This window comes from Mustela nivalis (assembly GCF_964662115.1).
Source record: "Mustela nivalis genome assembly, chromosome: 10".
Classification (NCBI taxonomy): Eukaryota; Metazoa; Chordata; class Mammalia; order Carnivora; family Mustelidae; genus Mustela; species Mustela nivalis.
The window spans coordinates 100,755,062-100,768,335 of record NC_139029.1 but is presented as its reverse complement, the minus strand read 5'-3'; the positions used below and the strand labels follow the sequence as shown (position 1 = coordinate 100,768,335).

The window sequence follows — 13,274 nt, the reverse complement described above, 5'->3', positions numbered from 1 at the left end:
GGCTGCCTTTCTCTACTCATTTTTATGTTAGCTCTATGCTCTTTCCAGGACAGCTAGAATCCCTTGAGTTTTCTAAATGATCCATACTCAGTATGTCAATGCCCCATTCTAGAAGCCATGCTCCCTCTCTCTCTTTAGTTTTAGTTTTATAAGACCCAATAAGAGAGAAATGGAAAAATGATTTAGAGAGAAAGAATAACTATATCTAGGCTAGAGCTATCCAACAGAACTTTCTTCAGTGATGTCCTCCATCTGTGCTGTCCAATATTACAGCCACTTGCCACTTATGGTTCCCAAGCATGTGACATGTGGCTACTGTGACTTAGGAGCCAAATATGAAATCTCTTTTAGTATTAATGAATTTAAATTTGAATAGCCACATGTGGTTGGTAGCCTAGCCACCATATTGGAATTCACGTGTTCGTCATACCCCCAACCTGGTCTTCCGTTCCTCTGCAGATTGGAGTGGTGGACAGCATAGACTCTGGGGCCACACACAGAACCCCAGTCCTGCTTCTGGCTGTCTCTGAGTCCCTGGAAAATCTCTGAAACTCTCTGTACCTCAGCTTCCTCCTGTGTACACTGGGGGATGACAAGAGCTGCCATTTCAGGGGGTCAATGTGAGGATTAAAGGAGCCAGGGTACAAAATGTGCTCAGGAAAGCAGCAGCACAGAGCTTGCATTTACATCACACTGCTCTTACTCAAGATTTTGCTACCAAAATTTAGTTAAAAAAATCTCTTGATACATATCCCTTCTCAATTCCCATCTTGCTTTTCCTCTGCCTTAAACTGATCAGTACTGGTTTCAACCTAACTCTCCCGCTTCTCTCATATACCAGGCGGGCCTGACTTTCAGCATCAATGCCTCTAAAATGGGGATAATTACATTAGTTCATGAGATTGTTGTAATCCATGATCAAATGGGATATGCATGTGGAAGCATTTTGTAAACGAAAACATCATATGAATGTTAATTAGCATTATTATTTTTGTTCCCAATTAAACCCCCAAAAGATTAAAAGGTGGGCCAGGGTAATCCTTACTCATCTGTAAGATGTGATCCCAACCAATCTGATAGTCTCATTTAAAAAAAATTTCTTTTTTCATTTACTTATTTAAGAGAGAGAGAGAGAGAAAGAGAGAGAGAACATGAGACCAGATAAGGTCAGAGGGAGAAGCAGACTCCCCGAAGAACTGGAAGTCCAATGTGGGACTTTATCCTGGGACTCCAGGATCACGACAAGAGTCGAAGGCAGTTGCTTAACAAACTGAGCCACCCAGGTACCCCCGCTATTCTCATTTTACTTGCTTCTTCCTCCATTCCTCCTCCTGATTCCTTAGCAACCATGATTGTCTCAGTAGTCAGTACAGTATCACTTACTTCAGGAGAACAGCCCTGTTGTGATATTAATTGTCAATATTAAGGTAGGAGACAGAGGTTATATTCTCTTTTGCCACACAGTTGGAGGTCCAAACACATTGCATGGATGTTCTAAAATTACACAGTAAAATGCAATGGACAATGAAAACATGGCTACCTGGTAATTCTAGAAACCATCAAGTCTTTATATGGAAAAAAAAGTCTTGAAACAATAATGGTTAAATTGTAACTGGAATAAAGAGAAGTGCCATAGGACAGCAGACCTATCCACAGTGACCTGGCAGGCCAGAAAGGACTGGCATGATATATTCAGAGCACTAAACAAGAAAAATATGCAGCCAAAAATACTATATCCAGCTAGGCTGTCATTGAAAATAGAAGGAGAGATAAAAACCTTCCAGGACAAACAGAAACTAAAAGAATTTGCAAACACCAAACTAGCCCTATAGGAAATACTGAAACTGGTCCTCTACGCAAAAAGAGAGCCTAAAAGTAACAGACCAGAAAGGAACAGAGACAATATACAGTAACAGTCACAGGCAATACAATAGCACTAAAGTTGTATCTTTCAATAGTTACCCTGAATGTAAATGGGAAAAATGCCCCAACCAAAAGACACAAGGTATCAAAATGGATAAAAAACCAAAACCTATCAATCTGCTGTCTGCAAAAGACTCATTTTAGATCAAAAGACACCTCCACATTTAAAGTCAGGGGGTGGAAAACAATTTACCATGCTAATGGACATCAAAAGTAAGCTAGGGTGGCAATCCTTATATCAGATAAATTGGATTTTAAGCCAAATAATAAGAGATGAGGAAGGACACCATATAATACTTTAAGGGTCTGTCCAACAAGAAGATCTAACCATTTTAAATATCTATGCCCCTAACATGGGAGCAGTCAATTATGTAAACCAATTAATAACAAAATCAAAGACACACATCGACAATAATACAATAATAGTATGGGACTTTAACACCCTCCTCACTGAAATGGATAGATCATCAAAGTAAAAGATCAAGAAGGAAATAAAGTCTTTAAATGAAACACTGGACCAGATGAACATCACAGATATATTCAGAACATTCCATCCCAAAGCAACAGAATCACATTCTTCTCTAGTGCATGTGGAACATTCTCCAGAATAGGTCACATCATGGGTCACAAATCAGGTCTCAACTGGTATCAAAAGATTGGGATCATTCCCTGCATATTTTCAGACCAAAGTGCTTTGAAACTAGAGGAAAGTTGGAAAGAACTCAAATACATGGAGACTAAAGAGTACTAAAGAATGAATGGGTCAATCAGGAAATTAAAGAATTGAAAAAATTCATGGAAACAAATGAAAATGAAAATACAACTGCTCAAAATCTTTGGGACACAGCAAAGGTGGTCCTGAGAGGACAGTAAATAGCAATACAAGCTTTTCTCAAGAAACAATAAAGGTCTCAAATATATAACCTAATCCTATACCTAAAGGAGCTGGAGAAAGAACAGCAAAGAAAGCCTAAACCCAGCAGGAGAAGAGAAATAATAAAGATCAGAGCAGAAATCAATGAAATAGAAACCAGAGAACAAAACAGATCAACAAAACCAGGAACTAGTTCTTTGAAGCAATTAATGGGATTGATAAACCCCTGACCAGACTTATCAAAAAGAAAAGATAAAGGACCCAAATTAGTAAAATCATGATGAGGGGTGCCTGGGTGGCTCAGTGGGTTAAAGCCTCTGCCTTCGGCTCAGGTCATGATCCCAGGGTCCTGGGATTGAGCCCTGTATCAGGCTCTCTGCTCAGCGGGACCCTGCTTCGCCCCCCCTCTCTCTGCATCCCTCTCTGCCTACTTGTGACCTCTGTCTATCAAATAAATAAATAAAAACTTTAAAAAAAAATCATGAACGAAAGAGGAGAGATCACAACCAACACCAAAGAAATACAAACAATTATAAGAGCATATTATGAGAAACAATACCCCAGCAAATTGGACAATCTGGAAGAAATGGATGCATTCCTAGAGACATATAAACTACCAAAACTGAACCAGGAAAATAGAAAACCTGAACAGACCTATAACCAGTAAGGAGATTGAAGCCGTCATCAAAAGTATCCCAACAAACAAGAGCCCAGGGCCAGACGGCTTTCCAGGGGAATTCTACCAAATGTTTAAAGAAGAATTAATACCTATTCTCCTGAAACTGTTCCAAAAAATGGAAATGGAAGGAAAACTTCCAAACTCATTTTATGAGGCCAGCATCACCTTGATCCCAAAACCAAAGGCCCCATCAAAAAGGAGAATTACAGACCAATATCCCTGATGAACATGGATGCAAAACTTCTCACCAAAATACTAGCCAATAGGATCCAACAGTACATTAAGAGGATTATTCACCACAACCAAGTTGTATTTATTCCTGGGCTGCAAGGTTGGTTCAACATCGGCAGATCAATCAATGTGATACAATATGTTAGTAAAAGAGAGAACAAGAACCATATGATACTATCAATAGATGCTGAAAAAGCATTTCACAAAGTACAGCATCCTTTCTTTTTAAAAAAATTTTTTTAAAGATTTTATTTATTTATTTGACAGACAGAGATCACAAGTAGGCAGAGAGGCAGGCAGAGAAAAGGAGGAAGCAGGCTCCCTGCTGAGCAGAGGACCTTGGGATCATGACTCGAGCCAATGGCAGAGGCTTTAACCCACTGAGCCACCCAGGCTCCCCTACAGCATCCTTTCTTGATCAAAACTCTTTACAGTGTAGGGATAGAGGGTACATACCTCGATGTCATAGAAGCCATCTATGAAAAACCCACACTGAATATCATTCTCAATGGGGGAAAACTGAGAGCTTTTCCCTAAGGTCAGGAACATAGCAGGGCTGTCCACTATCACTACTGCTACTCACATAGTCCTAGAAGTCCTAGCCTCAGCAATCAAACAACAACAAGAAATAAAAGGCATCCAAATTGGCAAAGAAAAAGTCCAACTCTCATTCTTTGCAGATGATATGATTCTTTACATAGAAAACCCAAAAGACTCCACTCCAAAAAAGCTAGAACTCATAGAGGAATTCAGTAAAGTGTCAGGATATAAAATCAATGCACAGAAACCAGTTGCATTTCTGTACACCAACACAAGACAGAGGAAAGAGAAATTAAGGAGTCAATCCCATTTACAGTTGCACCCAAAACCATAAGATAGGCAGGGAATAAATCTAACCAAAGAGGTAAAGAATCTGTACTCAGAAAACTGCAAAGTAGTCATGAAAGAAATTGAGGAAGACACAAAGAAATGGAAAAACATTCCATGCTCATGGACTGGGAGAACAAATACTGTGAAAATGTCTGTGCTACCTAAAGCAATCTACACATTTAATGCAATCCCTATCAAAATACCATCAATTTTTTCAAAGAAATGGAACAAACAATCCTAAAGTTTATATGGCTCCAGAAAAGACCCCGAATAGCCAGAGGAATGTTGAAAAAGAAAGCCAAAGTTGGCAACATTTCAATTCCAGACTTCAAGCTCTATTACAAAGCTGTCATCATCAAGACAGTGTGATACTGACACAAAACAGACAAATAGATCAATGGAACAGAGTAGAGAGCCCAGAAATAGACCCTCAACTCTATGGTCAACTAATTTTCAACAAAGCAGGAAAGACTGTCCAGGGGAAAAAAGACAGTCTCTTCAACAAATGGTGTTGGAGGGGCACCTGGGTGGCTCAGCAGGTTAAAGCCTCTGCCTTCGGCTCGGGTCGTGGTCCCAGGGTCCTGGGGATCGAGCCCTGTGTCGGGCTCTCTGCTCAGCGGGGAGCCTGCTTCCTTCTCTTTCTCTGCCTGCCTCTCTGCCTACTTGTGATCTCTTTCTCTCTCTCTGTCAAATAAATAAATAAAATCTAAAAAAAAAAAAGGTTTTGCGAAAATTGGACAGCCACATCCAGAAGAATGAACCTGGACCACTTCTTTACACCACACACAAAAATATACTCAAAATGGATGAAACACCTCAATGTGAGGCAGGAATCCATCAGAATCCTTGAGGAGAACACAGGCAGCAGCCTCTTTGACCTCAGGCACAGCAACTTCTTCCTAGAAACATGGCCAAGGGCAGGGGAAGCAAGGGTAAAAGGGAAGTATTGGGACTTCATCAAGATCAAAAGCTTTTGCACAGCAAAGGAAACAGTCCACAAAATCAAAAGACACCCTTCAGAATGGGAGAAGGTATTTGCAAATGACATATCAGATAAAGGGCTAGTATCCAAAATCTAAAAAGAACTTATCAAACTCAACACCCAGAGAACAAATAATCCAATCAAGGAATGGGCAGAAGACATGAACAGACTTTGCAAAGAAGACCTCCAAATGGCCACCAGACACATGAAAAAGTGTTCAACATCACTCGACATCAGGGAGATACAAATCAAAATCACAGTGAGGTACCACCACACATCAATCATAATGGCTAAAGTTAACCAGTCAGGAAATGACAGATGTTGGCAAGGATGCTGAGAAATGGGAACCCTCCTACTCTGTTGGAGGGAATGCAAGCTCATGCAGCCACTCTGGAAAACAGCATGGAGGTTCCTCAAAAAGTTGAAAATAAAGCTACCCTATGACCCAGCAGTCTCACTACTGGGTATTTACCCTTAAGATACAAATATAGTGATCCAAAGGGATACCTGCACCCGAATATTTATAACAATGTCCACAATAGCCAAACTATGGAAAGAACCTGGATGTCCATCAACAGATGATATGGATAAAGAAAAGGTGATATATATATATATATAGGAATAATATGCACACATCAACCCTCCCACCCAAAATCTTGCCATTTGCAACGATGCGGAAGGAACTAGAGTGTATTATGTTAAGCGAAATATATAAATCAGAGAAAGACAATTATCATATGATCTCTCTGATATGAGGAATTTAAGAGGCAGGGTGGGGGATCGTGGGGAGAATGGAGGGAAAAAATGAAGCAAGATGGGACCAGGGAAGGAGACAAACCATAAGAGACTCTTAATCTCAGGAAAAAAACTGAGGGCTGTTGGGGCATGGGGGAGGGATAGAGTGGCTGGGTGATGGACATAGGGGAGGGTATGTGCTATGGTGAATGCTGTGACTTGTGTAGGACTGATATTTCACAGACTTGTATCCCTGAAGCAAATAATAGATTATGTGTTGATTTAAAAAAAGAGAAAGAAAGAGAGAGAAGTGCCATAAGGAAGCCAAGACGTAGGGTCCTCTCTGCCCCATTCAGAAATGTGAGCTACCAGTAGGTCTTTACCACTGGTTTTCAGAGTGTATTCCTTAGACCAGCAGCATTAGCATCACCTGGAGGCTTGTTAGAAATCCCGACCTACTGGGGTGTCTGGGTGGCTCAGTCAGTTAAGTGTTGGGCTCTTGATTTCAGCTCAGGTCATGACCTCAGGGTCTTAATTTCAGCTCAGGTCATGATGCCAGGGTCCTGGGATTGAGCTCAGTGCCTGTACTTAGCAGAGAGTGTGCTTGGATTCTCTGTCTGCCTTTCCGTCCGCCCCTCCCCGCTTGCATGCTCATGCACACATGTGCATGTCTCTCTCTCTCTGAAATAAATAAACAAATAAGTCTTAAAAAAAAAAAAAAAAAAAGACCAGTAGAACAGAATATATATTTGGACAAGATCCTCAGATGATTTGCGTACATACTAAAATCAGACGGTACCAATCCCCAAGGTTTTCCTGTGCCTTCCAAGGCTTCCCTTTGGTAGCAGAGGGTCAGGGCCGGGAACAAAGAGCAGTGCCTGTGTGGGCATCGATGCCCACAATCCTGTGAGCTGGAACCTCTGCTAGGTGCTGAGGGCTGAAAGGAGGAGGATCCCTCCTCTTTGGCAAGAGATAGCCACTGCCTCAGGAAACAAAGACACTAGAGAGGAAATAAACTACTCAAAGGCAAAGTGGAGGAGTAAATAGACGCCCGAGTGTCTCAAAATCAAGGACTGAGTCTTCATCATTTTTGAATGCCCAGACACTTGGCAGGGTGCTGGGCACACACTAGGTCATCAGTATATGTTTCCTAAGTGCCTGCAGAGAAGGAAATCTCTCCTTTGCATTCCATGCTTTTGAGAATCTATGGAGCTCTTGCTCTTTTTCTTGGTTGGTTGGACCTTGGATGCTTATTTGCTGTTTCTTTTTACTTTTATGAACCTCTTGGATTCTGGTTTCTACTTGTGTTTCCAGTGCTTAAATATAACTACTACTACTATCTTACATTACTGAGTATTAACTATGCACGCAGACCATACTACTTATTACTTGACAGGTATTAACTGATTTTATCTGCACTAAAAAATCACAGGTTGATGTTGGTACTTAATAATGTCCATTTTCCAGATGAGAAAACTGAGGCTCAAATAGGCTAAACAGTGTGCCCAAGGTCCCTAGTTAGTAAATAATACAAGCAAGAGTCAACCCAGGCAGTGTGAGGCCAGCATCCACCTTCCTGTCTTTGAATGGCCATCCTGCCTGGACCTGTTCGAGGTCTGTGGACTGCTGACACTCTCCCTCAAGCCTTTGCACACTGGTCCCTATCACAGACACTTTGCCCCTTCCAGTCACACCAGGCCTTTCTCGTCCACGTCAGGGGAGGATGGCCTCTCCTGCTGTCTTCCCACCTTGAGAGAAATCAGAAATGAAGACTATCCTACAAGAAGACCAAGGAAATTCCTATCTGCCTTCTGGGGTGGTCTAGCTTTTGGGTAGACCCCAAAGAATACTTTCTTCAGGAACGTTTTTGTTTAAACCAGTATTCCTGACAGGGGTGTTAGCTCTGAAATTACTGTTTGAAACAAGTTTGAGGAAGAGGAGGAGGCAATCTGGGACCCAGTAGCATCAAACATCTTTCACTCCTGGGCTGGTGGGACACGATCATTCCTAACAGCACCCGTTAGGCGTCATTGACCAAACCCCCAGAGCTGCATGAATGCTGGTGAGAAGGAAAGGAAAGCAAGTGTTCAGACAAGCCATATATGGCATGTGAACAGTCCTGCTTCCTGTCGGTCGCTAACACGAGCTGCTCAGTACTGCACAATGATAGGAAAACGCTGAGCGTACAACAATAAAGCAAGGAATAAACAGTGCCCAAGTTTTTCTTGAAACCAACATATGCGGCTTGGTGGACTGTAGTGTTTTATTTATATTGCTATGCAACGGAGGAAAAAAAAAAAATAAAGGTGATTCCAGTGAGAGGCATGGGCCTATGCCGTGCTTCTGATTATAGTGTCCGAATTTAGACATGACAGATGGTGGGAGGGGTTCCATGTTAGACATCAATCATGATAACAGAAATGAATTTAGTGGGGTTCATGACCAGGCTCTACTTTTGTTTTTAAAAATGTAGTGGTGAATACAGTTGGCGGCCCTGGGCTGGCAGAGCTGTGCCGGCTCTGGCAGGATCTAGCTGAATGTTTATAAAATCAGGAGCATAGTCTAGGGAAACTTACTTAAACCAAGCTGCCAGAGGAGCCTGCAAATCGATTTGTCAAATTGCAGATCACAGAACACACCCGCCCCCCACCTCCTTGCCTGCCTTCTGGTGAATTCCTGATAGGAAAGACTGCGGTCACCCAAGGGGACAAACTGCAGATCACAGAACACACCCGCCCCCCACCTCCTTGCCTGCCTTCTAGTGAATTCCTGATAGGAAAAGAGAGTGCGGTCAAAGAGGGGGGCCTTATAGCTCAGAAGGGCAGGCACCCAAGCATGCCAAGGGGTGCGTGAATAAGACACGTGAAGTCACAGCTAAAGCTGAGTCTTTGAGGAAAACCAGCCCCCACCCTCTGCCCTTCCACAAACTTCCCACAAACCCCTCCAATCAGGAAAAACAACTTCAGAAACTAGGGTGGGGCTTTTCCTGGAATCAGGTTCCCTCAGTTACAGTGAAGGCAGATATCTAGATCATTTATCCCCAATAATCACTTTCCCCTAAATGATGATGTATCGGTTTCAGTTGGCCCTTACCCTATGATGGTGCATGTCTAAGACTCGAGAAAGCCTCCATAACCCCTCCTGGGTTCAGTCTGTGCAAACAAAGGACAGATCAACAGGTAATGTACAGGGAGAGGTAGATCAATCTTTCAGATCATTGATTATCAGTGCAAGTTGGGAAGGCCGTTGGTACCAAGTGCTCTAAGCTGCAGATTCATTCATTCATTCTACAGATACTTACTGAATGCCTCCTGTGTGCTGGGCTCTGTTCTAGGCCCTGGAGATATAACTGTGAACATAAGAGGAAGAAAGAAAAAAAGAAAAAAAAAAAAACCAAAAAGAAGCCTGCTCTCAAAGCATTCCAAGTTCAAGTGGAGAAAATTCACAAGTACAAATTGAGAGGATAATGTGTAGTCACCCTACAACAAAGACAAGCTCCAAGTCATTTGGCGAACATAGATACTATTAGCCCAAATTAAGGGACTCGGGAAAGAGAGTTAAGTTTTACTGGATGCTCCTACATGCAGGCACTAATAACATAATAACAGGCACAAATAAATAATGTTTTTTGAGCACTATGTACTAGGTTCATAAGAAGATGAGGTCAGGCACTTCACACCATTTTGTTTTAATTCTCCTGAAAACCCTATTACCCTAATTGTATAGATAAGCAAACATACCTAGAAGAATAACTTACTCAAACACACCCTGCTTGGGATCTCTGCCCTCAAGCCTGACCCTTTTGCCAGATGGTAGTCACACTCAGCCTTGTGCTGTTCCTCTGCTGGTAGGTGGCATGTCACCCCCCTTGCCTTGCCCACTTCATTCTACCAGTCCTCTGAGGTCCAGGTCCAGCTTAAACACCTATTTTCCAGGACAACTGCCCTGACTCCTCACTGTTGCTGCAATCCTTTCTCTGAACTTTTTTTTTTTTTTTTTTAAGATTTATTTCAGAGAGAGAAAGAGAGAGAGAGAGAGCGAGCAAGGGGAGTGCCAGAGAGAGAGGGAGAGAGAATCTCAGGAAGATGCCTCCCTGAGCGCTGAGCCCAAATGTGGGGCTCCATCTCACCACTCTGAGATCATGACCTGAGTCCAAAAATCAAGAGAGTCAGGCACTTAACTTACTGAGCCACCCAGGCACCCACCTTTCTTCTTAATTAGATCCTATATATAAAAGGTCATGTCTAACCCCAGTGGCTAACACATGGCAAATGCTCAAACATTGCTTTGTTCCTGCTTACCTTCTTTACTATGTATGGCCAGAAGTGTGACATTTGTCACTTGATTATATACTTAACTTTTTGTTCTATATACATTGGACTTGTTTCCTTAGCAACATTGGCAGCTTAGAGAATAGCATTTTATATTTATAAATTATATATACTGATTTATATTTACATATTATAAATTATCTTTATACTATTTATTTAATAATCGTTTAACATTGGTTCTCAAGCTTAAGAAAGCATCAGAATTATCTAGAAGGCTTGCAAACATAGACTACTGGGTCCCTCCCCGAGTTCCTGCTTCTGCATGCCTAGATGGAGCAGTGAATGTACATTTCCGACAAGTTCCCAGGAGATGCTGATGCTGCTAGTCCAGGAACCACCCTCTGAGAACCACCGCTTAAAAGTATAATGTGCCACAGTGCTTAGAACCACAGAGGCTGAGTCAGAGTCCCACTTTTGCCACACACTGGCTATGTGACCTTGGGCAAGTCAATCTACGTGTGCGCCTCTGTTTCCTCATGAGTAAAAATGGTGATAAGAATATTATATACATGAGCATCGCTGTCAGGATTGAGTATAATAATGAATGCTGTGTGCTTAGCACTGTCCCTGACACACTGAAAACATTCAATAAATGATTCCTATGATCCCTGGAAAGGCTGGCACAGCATCAGGCACTCAATAAGCACTGAGCCCCGCCTGAGAAGTCCTTCTGAGGCTGAGAGAAAACTTGTTTTGAATTTGTAAGCAGTGAGAGTGAAGGGTGTCACTGAAGCATGACATCTATAATTAACAGCTTTTTAAATTAAGCCAACATAAAGGACCTTTAGAAATGTCCCTCCCTGTAGTATGCTGAGTGTAAATGCCCGGTGTACAAAAACCATGTGTGTTTTTAAAATTCAGGGGCCGTCTTTGGGGTGCCTCCTTCATACCTTCGCCTGCTGAAGGATGCAGAGCATGGCAAGTTGTCTTATGAGAGGTTAGAGTTGCTGGAGTCACCCAGGCATCTGGGCTAATGGGTTGGCAGACACAAGCAAAGCCCATCATTCAATAATTAATTAGTTTCAGTCATGGGAAGACAAACTCCCTGGAGCAGATAGGACAATCACCACCCTCCCCTCTCCTAGTTGCTTCTGAGCACCAAGGCCGCTGCAGTTCCCCACTAGCATTAAGAACCCAAAACAACATTTATATTTTCCCTCAGGGACTAACTGACAGACAGTTTCTTCAGAAAGCCCAAGAGGAATAATAATAAGACAAGATAATTTTTGCAGTCCTCCAGAGCCTGAGACAGGGTAACCAGGGAGTATAGGGATGGTCTGGCCCTAACCTTGTCCCAATAATATGGGAGACAAGGGGCATGGCCCCATCTCTCTGTGAACCACTAATCCGGGGAATGTTGGTTCAGGGCGAAGTTGAATGAGATCATCTGTGGTATTTAGCAGAGGCTGTGGGCTAGGGGCTGTTGGGAGATGCTGTTGCCCTTTGGAAGCCCCTCTCTTCTGTCCGTTCGCTTCAGGGAAGAGTATTACCACCTCCTCACAGCCAGGTACCCTCCTCTAACACCCAGAATAAGCACGACGGCTGCCCCCCTCCCACCATTTTCACTCCTACCCCCAATTTCCTCAAACAAAACCATCACCGCCAGGTGGTGTCTCCACACACGCGCTTTGGGGCACCACCCCTGGCAGCCCCCGCACCGGCACAGGGGATTCTCTCCCAGCGCCCTGGCCAGGCCCTGGTTGCAGCGGAAGGGCAGAGAGACAAGGGGTGAGTGCCCCGGAGGCCAGGTGGGGAGCCGACTCCTCAGGAGGTGAGGTGAGGAGGGGCTGGTGTCCCCGCACCTGGAGTCACCAGCTGGGGCAGAGCTTCCTCAAAGGGAAAAGCCACAAGGTGTCCCCCACCCCCCCCCAACCCGCTTCTCACCGTTTCTTGTTGCTCAATCTCTCCCTCCCTCTGCTTTCTCTCCCTCCATCCCTCCCGCTATCCCTCCCCTCCCTCTTTGTCTGCCTCTTCCTCACCTCAGCCTTTTTGAACACCCAGCCTCGTGGAGCCCGGCTCGGACGCGGCAGCGGCCAGCTCCCCGGGGACCCCGGCCCCGCGCCCCCGCCCGGCTCCTCCCCTGCCCGGCCTGCCCAGCTCCGGGTCTCACCCAGAAGAGCAGGTTGAAGCCCAGCAGCAGGTACTTGATGCACCGCAGACCCCCGCGGAAGCGCCCCATGCTGCGGCCCCGGCGGCGGGATCCTGTGTCCCCAGGCCCGCGCTCGGAGCGCCGGGAGCGGCGGGAGCCGGCGGGGAGGGGGCGGAGCGCGAGGGGCCGTGGGCGGGGCCTTCGGGGGGCGGGGAGGAGGGGCGGGGCCCGAGCCGGGCGCTGGGCGGGAGGCGGCCCGGGAGGACCCCGAGAGTCTGGCGTGGGGTGGGGGCGCAGAGAGGGCGGAGATCTGGCGGCCGGAAGGACGCGTCCCCGGCTCTGCCCCGGTAACGCCGGGTGCGTTCTGCCGGTGCCGGGCCCCGCGGGCGCAGCGGCCTCGGTGCTTCTGCGGGCATCTGCCGGGAAGGAGCGTCCGCTGGGGACCCGAGACCCATTTAATCAGCGCCCTGTGCAGAGACTCATTTGAGGCCTGCGGTGGCGGTGGAGAATGAGGACATGGCCCCAATGGCTAAGGAAACCTAGGAAGGTGGCCTCGGGTA

General features: G+C 44.8%; 1 protein-coding gene across 2 annotated transcripts in view; it reads right to left on the bottom strand.

Moving 5' to 3' along the window:
* The window catches only part of TSPAN2 (tetraspanin 2), a 60,556-nt gene extending 47,653 nt beyond the window's left edge, over positions 1-12,903 (bottom strand). Inside the window, exon 1 of one of the 2 annotated variants that reach the window (XM_082684996.1) lies at positions 12,736-12,903. In XM_082684996.1, the coding sequence (XP_082541122.1) occupies positions 12,736-12,804 (69 nt within the window). In that variant the 5' untranslated portion in view covers positions 12,805-12,903. The remainder of the gene's footprint in view (positions 1-12,735) is intronic. The other variant, XM_082684997.1, reaches the window with a different exon arrangement.
* Between the last annotated feature and the right edge of the window lie 371 nt (positions 12,904-13,274).